This window comes from Hoplias malabaricus, chromosome 8 (assembly GCF_029633855.1).
Source record: "Hoplias malabaricus isolate fHopMal1 chromosome 8, fHopMal1.hap1, whole genome shotgun sequence".
NCBI lineage: Eukaryota > Metazoa > Chordata > Actinopteri > Characiformes > Erythrinidae > Hoplias > Hoplias malabaricus.
In genome coordinates this window covers 41,439,853-41,453,871 of record NC_089807.1, presented here as the reverse complement: position 1 = coordinate 41,453,871, position 14,019 = coordinate 41,439,853, and the positions used below count along the sequence as shown (strand labels likewise).

General features: G+C 43.0%; 1 protein-coding gene across 1 annotated transcript in view; it reads right to left on the bottom strand.

The window, feature by feature from the left end:
• Positions 1-14,019, bottom strand: part of vegfc (vascular endothelial growth factor c) — a 58,570-nt gene that overhangs the window by 25,945 nt on the left and 18,606 nt on the right. The window contains exons 2-3 of the mRNA XM_066678385.1: positions 4,706-4,907; positions 3,393-3,583 (exon numbers count right to left, since the gene is read on the bottom strand). Of these exons, the coding sequence (XP_066534482.1) occupies positions 3,393-3,583; positions 4,706-4,907 (393 nt within the window). The remainder of the gene's footprint in view (positions 1-3,392; positions 3,584-4,705; positions 4,908-14,019) is intronic.

Genomic DNA, 14,019 nt, shown 5'->3' with positions numbered 1-14,019 from the left:
ATTTTGCAGAGTAGTTTTTTTTTTCTCACATGAAGCACACGGTGGAGAATGAGGAAGCATCTGTGCAGCGTGTGCAGGAGACTCCGGTACATTAGCGGCACTGTTCACACATGTACTCACTAGAACTCTAAGCTCTGGAAAATCATGGAAATGTCCAAGAAAAAAATGTAATTTGACCAAAGAGTAAACAGATATCTTCAGCTTTAGACTATGACTATGACAAAGGCAGAAACACAGGCCAATGACACAAATTAATCTGTAGCATTACCACTGTATAATAATAATGAACATTCGTTTAAAGTCTGCATTGGGACTTGCCCTGAGTTCAATTACTACATGCCTCCTTCAAAAATGACTTTACAGACCTGAACTGAACTTGACTGCGGAAACGTGAACTGGAACGAGACTAATCTCAGTGGCTTGATCTGCTCCTGCCTCATTCACAATCTCATTCCCCACACCTCCCATCCTCTGCTCTAATTAACCCTACAACCTGCCTCCACCTCCTGTTTCTCATGCATGTCAGATTCTTGGCCTGGGTTCTGTGTGGTAATTATACAGTGACATTCCTAGGTCATTGGGTGCCCTGTGTCAGATCACACCAGGACCGGATTTGGCAGCTGAAAAGGGTCCCAACTGTCAGGAACTTCGTTGCCCTACGCTGTCCTAGCAATGACACATGGGACATCATCTTAAATACAGTCACTCAGCAAACTTCAATGAAAGAGGACCAAGAATGGCATGTGTGTGAAGGCGTTATTACTGATATATTTAAGCAGGATTTACAATCCGTTTTATGGTAAAGGTTTTGTAAAACCAGAGTTACTTTTAGTGTTATATAAAAAACATATTTATTTCTAGACATGAACTCTTAATGCTTCAACATTCCCAGGTTTGATTGAAGTAACCATGGGTGTATCCTATATATTTCACATTAATATGTCAACAATTATATTTTGATAGATATTTTCTGCAATGATTGTGAGTGTAAGTGTGTGTTTGTTTGTGTTTTGTGTGTGTTGGGGTGGGCAGCATGCATTGTCTTCTCTAGCCCAATCCATATATCGCCTATGCCAGGAGCTGCTATAGAGATTAGGACTCTGTCTTGCAGGCTTCGTACCAAGTCAGGAGAGGCTCAGCACCTCCAAATGCATTTGGCAGCACAACAAATTCTCAGACTTGTGAGGACCTTCACAATGCCCAAAATCCCTGATTCAGCTCTGGCCAAATCCCCCTTCTTTACATGGTTCTGTTATAGGAGTTCAGTGAGGAGCCAGACATCCGGTTCTTCCATCTCATTCTGGGGGTTTCTCCTCCTGTCTTTTCTCCAACATAGTGTCCTTCTGAGCTTCTTACACACTGCAACTCACTAACATACAGACTAGAGACCACAGAGTCACATGAAACACAGGCCGGGGTGAACATGCAGAGGACACAAAGCCAGAGTTCTCTGACGGGCCTTAACTCCTACTGTTAATCAAGAACAATAGAAAAGCAAACAAATGAGATCATTGGAGTGAACAGGGGTTGAGTTAGAAGTGTTTTAATACCGGGAAGCACTTAATCACTCTCTCACACACACACACTATCCAGTGCTACAGATTTTCCAAGACAGGCGATTCTTAAGCCTTCACTGGCTCCCTCAGTAAAAGCGCCTCTCCAGTGCTCTCGATGATAAAAGAACGTCAGGGCTGTATTTACAGTCTGATGGGTCTGTGGATTGTCTGGAGCAGGTGACACAAAGGTCAGATGAAACCAGAGCTGAGTTTTAACTGGCCTGTCTCTCTACGCTGGAGGTGTAGTGCAGTGAACTGGTTAACTTAACACAGGTGTCTGGCAAGTGTCGAGAAAGGAAAAAAAAAGAGAGAGTGTGCAATCGTCTGTAACATGGACCCAATAACACAATGAAGACTGAGTCAGTTGAGATGCAGGGGAAGACTGGACGTTAACTTGGAGAGGGATAAATGAAATAAAAGAAAAGAAAAGAAATAAGATCCAGAGATGTTGTTGTACTGAGTCAGTTACTTGTAGTAACCCAGATATTTTATTGTAGTAACTGGCAGTTTTCCCAGACTGTTTTAGGCCATAATCTAATGACAACAAATTCGTATCACTGTGCGAGACAACGTTTAGAGTCCTAGGAAATCCATTTTATTTTATTTATTTATTTATTTATTTTTTTTTTTTTGATTTTTAAAAAAATTGTATCAGTTTTTTTAACAAGTAAACAAATGATAGCAAATTTAAAATGGCTGCTATAAATTAGCAAAAGCAAAACGTTGTGTATGTAACAAACTGTCCAGTGTGTGCAAGCCAAATGTTACAGAACATTGATAAACGCTGTAAGGACTTAACAGCTGACCGCCAGCTGACCCCACTTTATATTGTTTGACCCTCTGTTTCTGGACCACAGCCTTGACGCAGACCCGAATATTCAGATGATGGGTTTGTGAATGTAACCAGAAACAGGGAAGGTATATATAGCAGACTCATGCTACAGGGGCTAACTGCACTGACACAACCTTCAAAAACAATGTTCCTGGGCTGTGTGTGTTTATAAAGATTGTGTTTTTCCATCTGAATTCAGTTTTTAACCCTCAAATCCTCACACTTTGTATTAGAAACTGCTTTCCTGCACGCCTTAATTCATAGTTTAACACTCGCTCAGTCGCTCCTGCACATTGCTGCTCAAATTCTCAGCACATTCTCTGCTTTTCCTCACATCTCAGAGCGCACAGAGAAGCACGTTTCGCACGGACGACACAGGGAACTGCAAGAGCCATGTTCGAACTTGCTCGCACTTTTAGAGATGAGCTGCGTCTGATATTCACTACACAATCCTGAATTCAAGAGCTCAGCACCTAGGATCTGGTCTGCAGATGAGGAATGGAATTTAATCCAGATTTGAGGCTGACAGTGAACTTCAGATCTGGTTCATATATAGCTGAGTAAGCACACACACATACATGAATTCATTCATCCATTTACTGTAAGCACTTCATTTTCATGTTCAGGGTCACTGAGCATACCTGAATTCACTGGGACACACCTAATCACACAAACACACTCAGAGTGGACAGTTTCCAGAGACTTAGAACAGAGCGTCGCTGTTGCAAAGCATCAAAAGCCAGACGCTTTGTATTTGACAAAAACCTTCACATTTCAATGTAAAACATAATATTCGTCAGAGAATATGTAACTACGCAACTCTTCCAGCCGCTGTGGTTTGTATCTAACAACACGAGGTGGGCACGGGTGAAAACGTCATCTCTACTGTGATGACATTTTCTACATTTGGACTAACAAAATGTCAAGCGATGCAAACAAATCAAAGCAGGGCAAGTAAACAGAATCACAAACACACACACACACACACACACACTGAGACTCACCGTCTTGCTGATGTAGGAGGTGGTGATGTTCATGCACTGGTGCTCCTCGCTGTTGCAGCAGCCTCCACATCTGTAGACAGACACGCAGGGTGGTTTATAGAAGGTGTTTGTGGCTGCCCCAAACTCTTTCCCCACATCTAAACAAACTTCGCGTGGCATGCACAGGGTCTTTCTCCACTCTGCCTCAATACCTGTTACACGATGAGAGAGCCAGACAGGAAGACGAGAAGCATTAGATGTAGCAGTCGTGCAAAGTGTCATGAGCAAATCTTTCACACTGTAGCTGATCCGTGCTATTGATCACTTTTCACAGGCTCTTAGCAGTTTAGATGTGTGGAAACTCCTGGAGTTTCAAATCACTGGATCCGGCTAAACGGGGTCTTCAAGGCCTTTTTAAATACTACAGCTAGGCGTCTAAGACCAGGAGCTTCGTTTATGAAGACTGTACTTGAATTAGGCCCTAAATCTGTTCTTCAGTTTTTATGCTCCTCCTCTCAGACTGGAAACTTACTTAAACCCATTTTTCACATACTTCCTTTAAAGAATTAATTTATGGGTACAAACTAGTCAGAGACACCCAGGTCAGGAGTTCTCCTTACAGCAAGTTCACTCTCACGTTTACAGATATGTTTTTGTGTAGCATTTATGGTACGTTTTGCATAGAATTAAAAATTACAAATGTAATTTTATTCAATCAAATTTAACCTAAAATTGAAGTATTTATACGTTAACCTCAGGGTCCCCAACATTGAAATCCCCATCTGTAAATCGAACGAAATCAAAATTCACACGTGCTTTTGGATACAATGTTATCCCCAAGAACAGAACAAATCCATCACAGTCTTCTTTTTCTCCTGATGGAGCTCAGAACGATTGCAGCGCCCAATAAACTCTTCACTTGCTGTTTTCACACTGCTTCATTTTTAGGTTATTTTTAATTGAATAAAATCACAGTTGTCATTTTTAATGCGACACAAAAGCAGTTACTGAAAACTGACAAAAGTGTGGAGAATGTTTGAATTCTGAAATGCAATTATACGTTACACAAAATCATTTTAAACAGTATTTTTAAACCTAAAACATGTTGCTTGAACGCACGTGTAAAAATCGCGACTTTCAACTGTAAATGAAATCAAAATCATTTGTAATTAATTGTAAAGTTTTAGACAAAAAACAGTCCAGTCTTCAACAGTTTCCCAATTTTGGTCAGTTTCTGTAAAAGCTCTCCACAAAAAAAAGCCAAGAAACTATAAGTTTCCGTACAGATTATGGATTAATCCATTAAATAATTAAGAGCAGATAAAGTCACTTACTTTTAAACATGTCAAAGTTGAAGTAGGCGGCTGCGAAGGTCATCTCCTCCGTACGTGTTTCTGTAGCAGGCCGCTCTCTGTATTCGCTCCGTTTGGAGCGACACTTGACCATGTTCCAGTAGCTCGGGTATAAAAGCTTCATCAGCTCGTCCACGCTGCCGGCCGAACGCAACTGCTCCTCTAGGTCCGGCTCCGAAGGCTCCTGCCACCACACACAGCCACACAGACAGTTATACAGCCAGGCATCTTCCACCATTGTACATAACCCACTGCAATGTACTGTAGATAATACTTTATGTTTATTTATATTCTGTTATATCTAGTCTTGTATTTTGAAATGGTCTGTATACTTGCGGTCCTTGCTTTGTATGTCACATGTCATACCTGTAAACAATCACCCCGACTAACTCCTAAAACGTGTAACATACAGAAAAGTGATTCTGACGCTGAGTGTTAGAGAGACACACTGCTGCTACAATAAAGACAGATGGTGTTAATTCATTTGTATTTGCTTCAGCAAAAAAAGGAATTCTGCTTGGAGGATAATAAATTATGACCTAAGTCTATAACCCGAGGATAAAACCCGCAGTGAAGGTTCCACAAAAGCCTGCAACTCTAGCATAATATTCCTACTCTGTTCTTGTTTATTTAAAATACCACAGACGTCATTTATCAAAGGACATCAACAGAATCAGCGTGACCTCGAACCGCCGAGACAAACCGATGTTTATTATCTGCATTACTGTGGTTTCTGACATGACAATTAAACACTAAATTAATGTTAACTGCTGTACAGCACAGTAGGGGTTGGCGATATTGCCCTAAAATAATATCACGATATTTCAGGGTGTTTTGGGTATAATGATATTTTTGGCGATATAAACACTGAAGAGGTGAAAAATGCATTTATTAATTTTAGGAACACGCGAAGGCAACACAATAAATTATATCTTAATATGAATCATATTAAATTAAATATATATATATATATATATATATATATATATATATATATATATATATATATATATATATAATATATATATATATATATATATATTAATAGCATTAAAAAGTTTTATTTATTACAATGTTTTAAATTACTACAAATATAACCATTTCAAATATTCAAATATAAAGAAGTGACAAAAGAAATCAGTAATTTACCAGGATTCTGATATAATAAAATATTGTATATTGTATAAAATAATGTAGCATAAAAATCTACCACAAACAAACAAAGTGCAAAAAATGTAGTGTATCCGTATAATCAGCAAAAGGAAACAATTATAATAAAAACATTAAAACTTACAGTACAGGAAGTCCTCGGTTTACGTCAGTCCCTAGTTACGATGTTTCATGGTTACGACACATCTCCCATTTACTGTATAAAGCCTTGTTTCGACTTAAGTGGTTTTGTGTCGTAAACGTCGTAACGTGAACTTCGTGTTTGGTGTGCGCGGCGGAAGAATACACGGTTACGCGGCTCGGGACCGAGGATAGGTGCGAGGATAGGATAAGTGCTTACAGTATGTTATTTACGTACAGTATGTACGTATGTTCCAACTTACACCGAAAATCGGTTTACGACGCGACGTAGGAACGGATCAACGTCGTAAGTCGAGGACCAACTGTAGTTGCTGTGCTGAGTCATTATGTAAACAGAAAAGTCAGAATATCACAATTAGCAATTAAATCAAATAAATACGACAATTTTCCAATGAACAACAACAGATTGAATTTAGAGGAGCAGGGTCGGGAGTGGGGACCTGAAAGGGTAGACACAGCAGGGTCAGGTTGATGGCTGTGAATCACAATATGAACTGTATTATATCCTTTAGCAGGTCTCAGATGTTGTGCTCTGTACGTCAGTGGAGCATCTCGGTTGACCTTGGGAATATTTAGTTAGGGTCACGTTACATACACTGATCAGTGAAGGACCTTCACTAAGGATAAATGGATATGGACCAGTAAAAAGATGTTTTGCACAATACACCCATTTTTAAGGGTGTTGTCACCCGCATATTTTGGGCAAACACTCCTCATGATGGTAGACACCTCACCATTAAAGCGACACTATCTCGTATTAAACTCGTGATCTGTTCTCTCAGCTTTTTAAAACCACAGCAACAGCCTCAGTGCTGACATTTCTCCCAACAGTGAAGACTAGAGTCTGGAGTCGTGCAGGCTGTCTGCTCTGTGACATGAGGAGCTTGTTAGATCGGCTTTGTTTGTGAACATTGTGTGTGTTTGGATGGTTACAGGGAACAAGTGGCAAAACCACCACCAATGTGGAACATGTCTTTTTCTTATTTATAAAGTTTCCTGTCATGGTAAGTGTTGCCAGTGTGTCTGAATAAACCAGCAAACACATGCACACACTCACAAAACACAACTGAAGTCTCTGGTGTTGTGGCAACTACATTTTAAAAGGCACTCCAGAAATAATATATCAACTAATGATTGTGTAAATCTCTCCTGAAAAATAATATATTTGGAGTGTGATTTCTTAGTGATGCTATATATATATATGTGTGTGTGTTTGTGTGTGTGTGTGTGTGTGTAATGCAATTACATCCCTTTAAAGAGCATTTAAATTATGGCAAAAACTACATTTATTAAGAATATTCAGATGCTGGAATATATAAATATTTAAATATCCTAAATAAATAAAACATAACTAAAATAAAACCATTCTTTTCAAACAAATCAACCTACTGGCCCCAGAACAGAGGGACAAGGGAAAACCAGAGAACAGAACAGAACAGAGCGAGTGCTAAAATACCGCTGACGTTTATCCTTATGTAATACTGAGGTCAGCAAAAGTTACTGGGGAAATATCCATATATTACACGATAAGCTGATAATGTAATTACAGTGACAGGTCGAGTTAGAGTGGGCAGGTAAGGGGCTTTGTGTGCACACCTGTGCCTTGTTCCCTCTGCGTACATATAAACCCTGAGTTTCCCTACAGCCAGCGGTTGGCAGAGAGGAAGCTTTTAGGTGTTTGCTGAGTCTGTGAGAAAATGCACAAGAATAAAGGACTGCTGGAAAGCTCCCGGCTCACACTTTAATGCCTGTGTTCTCTGTTCCCGAAATTGGGGAAAGTAAGATCAGTTATGGCTACAATAATATGAGGTTAAAATCGTATCATATGCTGGGAGAGGGGTGGCACCGTGGCACAGCAGGTAGGTGTCGCAGTCACGCAGCTCCAGGGACCTGGAGGTTGTGGGTTTGATTCCTGCTCCGGGTGACTGTCTGTGAAGAGTGTGGTGTGCTCTCTCTGTGTCTGCGTGGGTTTCCTCCAGGTGACTGTCTGTGAGGAGTGTGGTGTGTTCTCCCTGTGTCTGCGTGGGTTTCCTCCGGGTGACTGTCTGTGAGGAGTGTGGTGTGTTCTCCCTGTGTCTGCGTGGGTTTCCTCCGGGTGACTGTCTGTGAGGAGTGTGGTGTGTTTTCTCTGTGTCTGCGTGGGTTTCCTCCGGGTGACTGTCTGTGAGGAGTGTGGTGTGTTCTCTCTGTGTCCGCGTGGGTTTCCTCCGGGTGCTCCAGTTTCTTCCCACGGTCCAAAACACACGTTGGTAGGTGGATTGGCGACTCAAAAGTGTTCGTAGGTGTGAGTGTGTGAGTGAATGTGTGTGTGTTGCCCTGTGAAGGACTGGCGCCCCCTCCAGGGTGTGTTCCCGCCTTGCGCCCAGTGATTTCAGGTAGGCTCTGGACCACCGCGACCCTGAACTGGATAAGGGTTACAAACAATAAATGAATGACTGCTAGGAGAGCAACAGCGATAGAAGCACAGAGAAAGGCACAGCTGTTGAAGTACCAACGTTATATGGCATTACCAGCTCATCCTTCATTTCTTCTTAAATGAAGGCTATTAATAGGAGTTTTTCCTCCTTTACTGCAGAAAGTGCCTCTACTTTTCTTTCCCTAAAGTGAAGGGTGAGCAGAGACTGAACAGTCATCAGTGGTGTGTCCCGGACTCCAGCCCACTGACAGTGATGCTTATTTAGTAAGCTGAGGCGAGGGACACAGGTCCGTCTGGGGAGACGAAAGCGTGTGTCTGTGGTCAGAAAGCCCAGCACACGTTTCTAAACCCCACAGATCCCTGACCTCGCAGAGTCTCAGGGGAGAAGGAGCTTGGCAGAGTGTGAACATATAAGCAGCGTGTGTAGGCGGCCAGCAGTCCGCGATGGAAAGCGATACCGCTGTCTGGGACATTCCAGGAAGCGTGCCCAGCTCACCGCCATGACGGATCACCCTTGGTGATAAAAAAAAAAAAAAAACACACACACACAACCCCACTTCTCTGGGCTGTCAAAAATGAAAGAAAAAACAATTCAAATGCATTCAGTGTTCACACTTGACTGCTGCTCTATGGCAACGTGTCCAGAACCAAGACGTGCAAAATATAAACAGAACAACTGAACTATTACAATTTTATCAGGGGTTTAAATGATTCAAATCATTAGCCATGCTAAATTGCATCATCTTTTGTAGTTACTCACGATTAAAGCAACACTAGGTAGTATTTTTACCTTAAGATTTCAGCTTCAAAATCATTGTGATGCTTCACTTAGCTGTAATTGACAGAAAAGAGCCTCCGTCTTTGCTACTCTGGGGGCAGCACTGCAGAAACCGCACTCTTTAAACTTTGGAGGCAGACAGGAAACAACCCCAACACTTGATTTCAGGACAGTGCTGTAAAAGTGAATTACACTCTGTGACTGTAGGGGGGAGCCCAGGAGCGCAAATACCAAATTTTACCTAGTGTTGCTTCAATCACATTTGTTTATTTCCCTCATTTTGACCCCTATTTAACAGACCTCTGAAATAGCTACACCCCACAAGGCCTGGAGGGGCGCTCTGACCAAAACACTACGACCACCACAATATTACACTTCATTCAGTGCCTCATATTTTCCCACCCCCCTACAGTGGCCACTCTAATGAGATAATGAACGTTTTTCATGTCACCTGTCAGTGGTATTAACCTTGCGGTTGATGGAAATTATGTCACGCACCCTGTTTTAAACTGGGGATTCATTCTGACCATGACTTTTTCCCTCTTTTATCCCTGTTTTTGTCTCATCTGCCCACAGAGCCTGGTTCACGTTAGTGTCAGTCCCAGTGAGGTTCAGCAAACTCCTCGTGCTTATGTTTGTGATTTAACAATAAGCAGATGTTTACTTCTGGCAAAACCTCGTTAATAGTTTGTCGGCACGGAGGTGGGGTCGTGTAGTTTTGGGAGTCACATCACAAAGCAACCGACTTCTGCATCTGTCCAACTCTGATCTGCTCTGGAATCTACACTGGAATTTCCTCCAGCGCAGACCCAGTCACTTCTGCAGCACACTGCGGTATCACCCTGCAACAACCATCTTCCTACAACACAGTGACAGCCCACTTTTCTCAGTGGCTATGATTCCAGAAGTAAAAGATAAAACAAACTCGCACATGAACCAATCAGCTCGCAGATAAATCATGACATAACACAGATGAACTCAAAGCCAAAAAATGATGTGAAAATGATGTGTACAAAAAGGCAAAGGTACAGGAATGAACTACATATCCCACAAAGCACTGCACATAATTTTAACCAATCACTTTCACCCCATTTTCCCAAACACTTTTCAGACTATTTTCCAATCATGCATTTATCTCTAGAGTCACTTTATTGGCCACACAGAGGAATTTGTTCTCCATATTTTAACCCAATCCGTGCAGTGAAACACACATTCACACACACTAGTGAACACTAGGGGGCAGTGAGCACACATGTGCAAGCCCTAGCCACGGCGCCCAGGGAGCAGTTGGGGGTTAGGTGCCTTGCTCAAGGGCACTTCAGTCATGGCCTGCCAGCTCTGGGGATCGAACCGGCTACAAGCCCAGTTCCCTAACCACAAGGCCACGGCTGTCCCCTTTGACCCCAATTAATTGTATTCATTGTAGCAAGCATCAAAGAAGAGATCAGAAGACACAGCTATATTTGCTCAAGGGCGCTCTTACGTATCCCTGACAACAGTGTAGGAAACACAGAGGGATTTGGGCTTCTCTAATGCTGAGAACAGCACAATCCCCACTCGCCTCACAGAGATGGTGAATTCCTTCATATATTTACACAGCACACGTCTTGCTGGACTACGTTAGCGGTGGGCTTTGTTATGCTAAATAAACACATGTAAACACAGTGTAGCATAAATATGTATCTAAACACACCATTATCAACCACAACATGTCCGAATATGACAAGCAACTGGAGCGAAAGCACATAAGACACACTTCTTGAGTCCCAACGGGCCCAGGCTTTACAAATGTCCATGGCCAGCACCACATTATTGTAGGTTAATGCACATAAAGGACTGCAATTTCACTGTTAATCTGGATTCTTCTTAGTTTGCTAGATGATGGTAATGGTTTAAATCTCCATGGTAACATTACTGTCTTTGAGCATTATGGGTAATGTAGGAATGGGGGAATACAGTGCAAATTTTCAAAAAACAATGATGAGACTGATTCATGGCTTTAAAGGAACACTAGGTAAGATTTGGGGTTTTAGCACCTGGGGCTCCCCCTACTGTAATTAATTTTTGAAGTACTCTACTGAAATCAATGGGGGGCTGGTTTTCTACCCTTCTCCACGAGTTACATAGTCCAATTTCTGCAGAGCTGAGCCTAAAGTTGCAACGACAGAGGCTCTGTTCTCCTTATTACAGCTCTGTGAAGCATCCCAATGATTTTGAAGCTGTAATTTTAAGGCAAAAAATATTACATAGGGTTCCTTTAACTAGTGAGGTGATGATATGTTGTATCTGCTGCTCAAGTCTACATTTCCTGGATAAAAATATTATACAGGTAAAAATCTAAATCCATATGGTGATTATGAATGGGATTTTTACTTTTAGAACAGGTCTATATCACCCTGCTATATCCCACTGCTCTACGACTCTACTGTACTGAACTTCTATATCACACAGCTATGTCACCCTCCTATATCCCACTGCTTTATCATCATGATTTATTGCCCTGCTCTATCCCACTGCTGTACCCCCCTGCTATATCAAAGACTGGATCTGTGTTGGACTCAGACATATTTACATCTGAAACAGCATCATAAAGGAATTAGCTTTGGCAAAAAAAGACATTCCATATAAAACAGGAAGGCACTTTGGGAACTGGGAATTCAGGATCATTGCATGAAAGACACCAAAACAAAACAATTCTCAGTAAATGTCTTCATTCCATACATTGTTCATTCATTCATTGTCTGTAACCCTTATCGAGTTCAGGGCGGCAGTGCGTCCAGAGTCTATGTGGAATCATTGGGCACAAGGCGGGAACACACTCTGGAGGGGGCGCCAGTCCTTCACAGGGCAACACACCCTCACATTCACTCACACACTCACACCTACGGACACTTCTGAGTCTCCAATCCACCTACCAACGTGTGTTTTGGAATGTGGGAGGAAAACAGAGCACCCGGAGGAAACCCATGCAGACACAGGGAGAACACACCACACTCCTCACAGACAGTCACCCGGAGGAAACCCATGCAGACACAGGGAGAACACACCACACTCCTCACAGACAGTCACCCGGAGGAAACCCATGCAGACACGGAGAACACACCACACTCCTCACAGACAGTCACCCGGAGGAAACCCACGCAGACACAGGGCGAACACACCACACTCCTCACAGACAGTCACCCGGAGGAAACCCACTCAGACACAGAGAGAACACATCACACTCCTCACAGACAGTCACCCAGAGGAAACCCACGCAGACACAGGGAGAACACACCGCACTCCTCACAGACAGTCACCCGGAGGAAACCCATGCAGACACAGAGAGAACACACCACACTCCTCACAGACAGTCACCCGGAGGAAACCCACTCAGACACAGAGAGAACACATCACACTCCTCACAGACAGTCACCCAGAGGAAACCCACGCAGACACAGGGAGAACACACCACACTCCTCACAGACAGTCACCTGGAGGAAACCCACGCAGACACAGAGAGAACACACCACACTCCTCACAGACAGTCACCCGGAGGAAACCCACGCAGACACAGGGCGAACACACCACACTCCTCACAGACAGTCACCCAGAGGAAACCCACGCAGACACAGGGAGAACACACCGCACTCCTCACAGACAGTCACCCGGAGGAAACCCATGCAGACACAGGGAGAACACACCACACTCCTCACAGACAGTCACCTGGAGGAAACCCACGCAGACACAGAGAGAACACACCACACTCCTCACAGACAGTCACCCGGAGGAAACCCATGCAGACACAGGGAGAACACACCACACTCCTCACAGACAGTCACCCGGAGGAAACCCACGCAGACACAGGGCGAACACACCACACTCCTCACAGACAGTCACCCAGAGGAAACCCACGCAGACACAGGGAGAACACACCGCACTCCTCACAGACAGTCACCCGGAGGAAACCCATGCAGACACAGGGAGAACACACCACACTCCTCACAGACAGTCACCTGGAGGAAACCCACGCAGACACAGAGAGAACACACCACACTCCTCACAGACAGTCACCCGGAGGAAACCCATGCAGACACAGGGAGAACACACCACACTCCTCACAGACAGTCACCCAGAGGAAACCCACGCAGACACAGAGAGAACACACCACATTCCTTACAGAGTCATTAGGTTCTATCTGAAGTTAAGTGGTTAAACTTGGAGCCCACAGGGTTAACATCAACTGATGGAGAAGACAAAGAAAGGTAAGCATCCAGAGGTTTGAGGTTTAACTCTTTAGATAGAAGTGCGTTAACTGCAGGACACCGTTGCACTTTTTAAGTCTTATAACTGATTAAAATCCTGCATTCACAGCCTAAATCATGTATAAACTTTTATAAGTTTGGACTTATTCTAAAAAGGTAACAAACTCCAAAACAAAAGCTCCCTCTGAAATGTTGCTACAAACAATTTCCCATAGTTCTCATCAAAGGACCACGTCCAGAGGAAGAGTTCATTCTCTGTAGGAACCGGCCAGTTCTTCCCACATTGACTCCTTGGTATTTACTCAAGGAACCCAAATACCACTAAAAGAGTTTGAACAAGCCCATTGTATTTGGCTTCTTCCATGCCTTTGTTTACAGTGATCTCTGAGATAACATGCCAGTCTGTTTCCTACGCAAAACAATGGAGACTGTGTGAAATGTTTGTGTGTATGTGCCAAGCCCACAAACACATTCACACGTTACTGTGTCTCGACCCTCACGATTAGCAACTATAAAAACTCCTCAGCACAATGCACTATTTTTATAT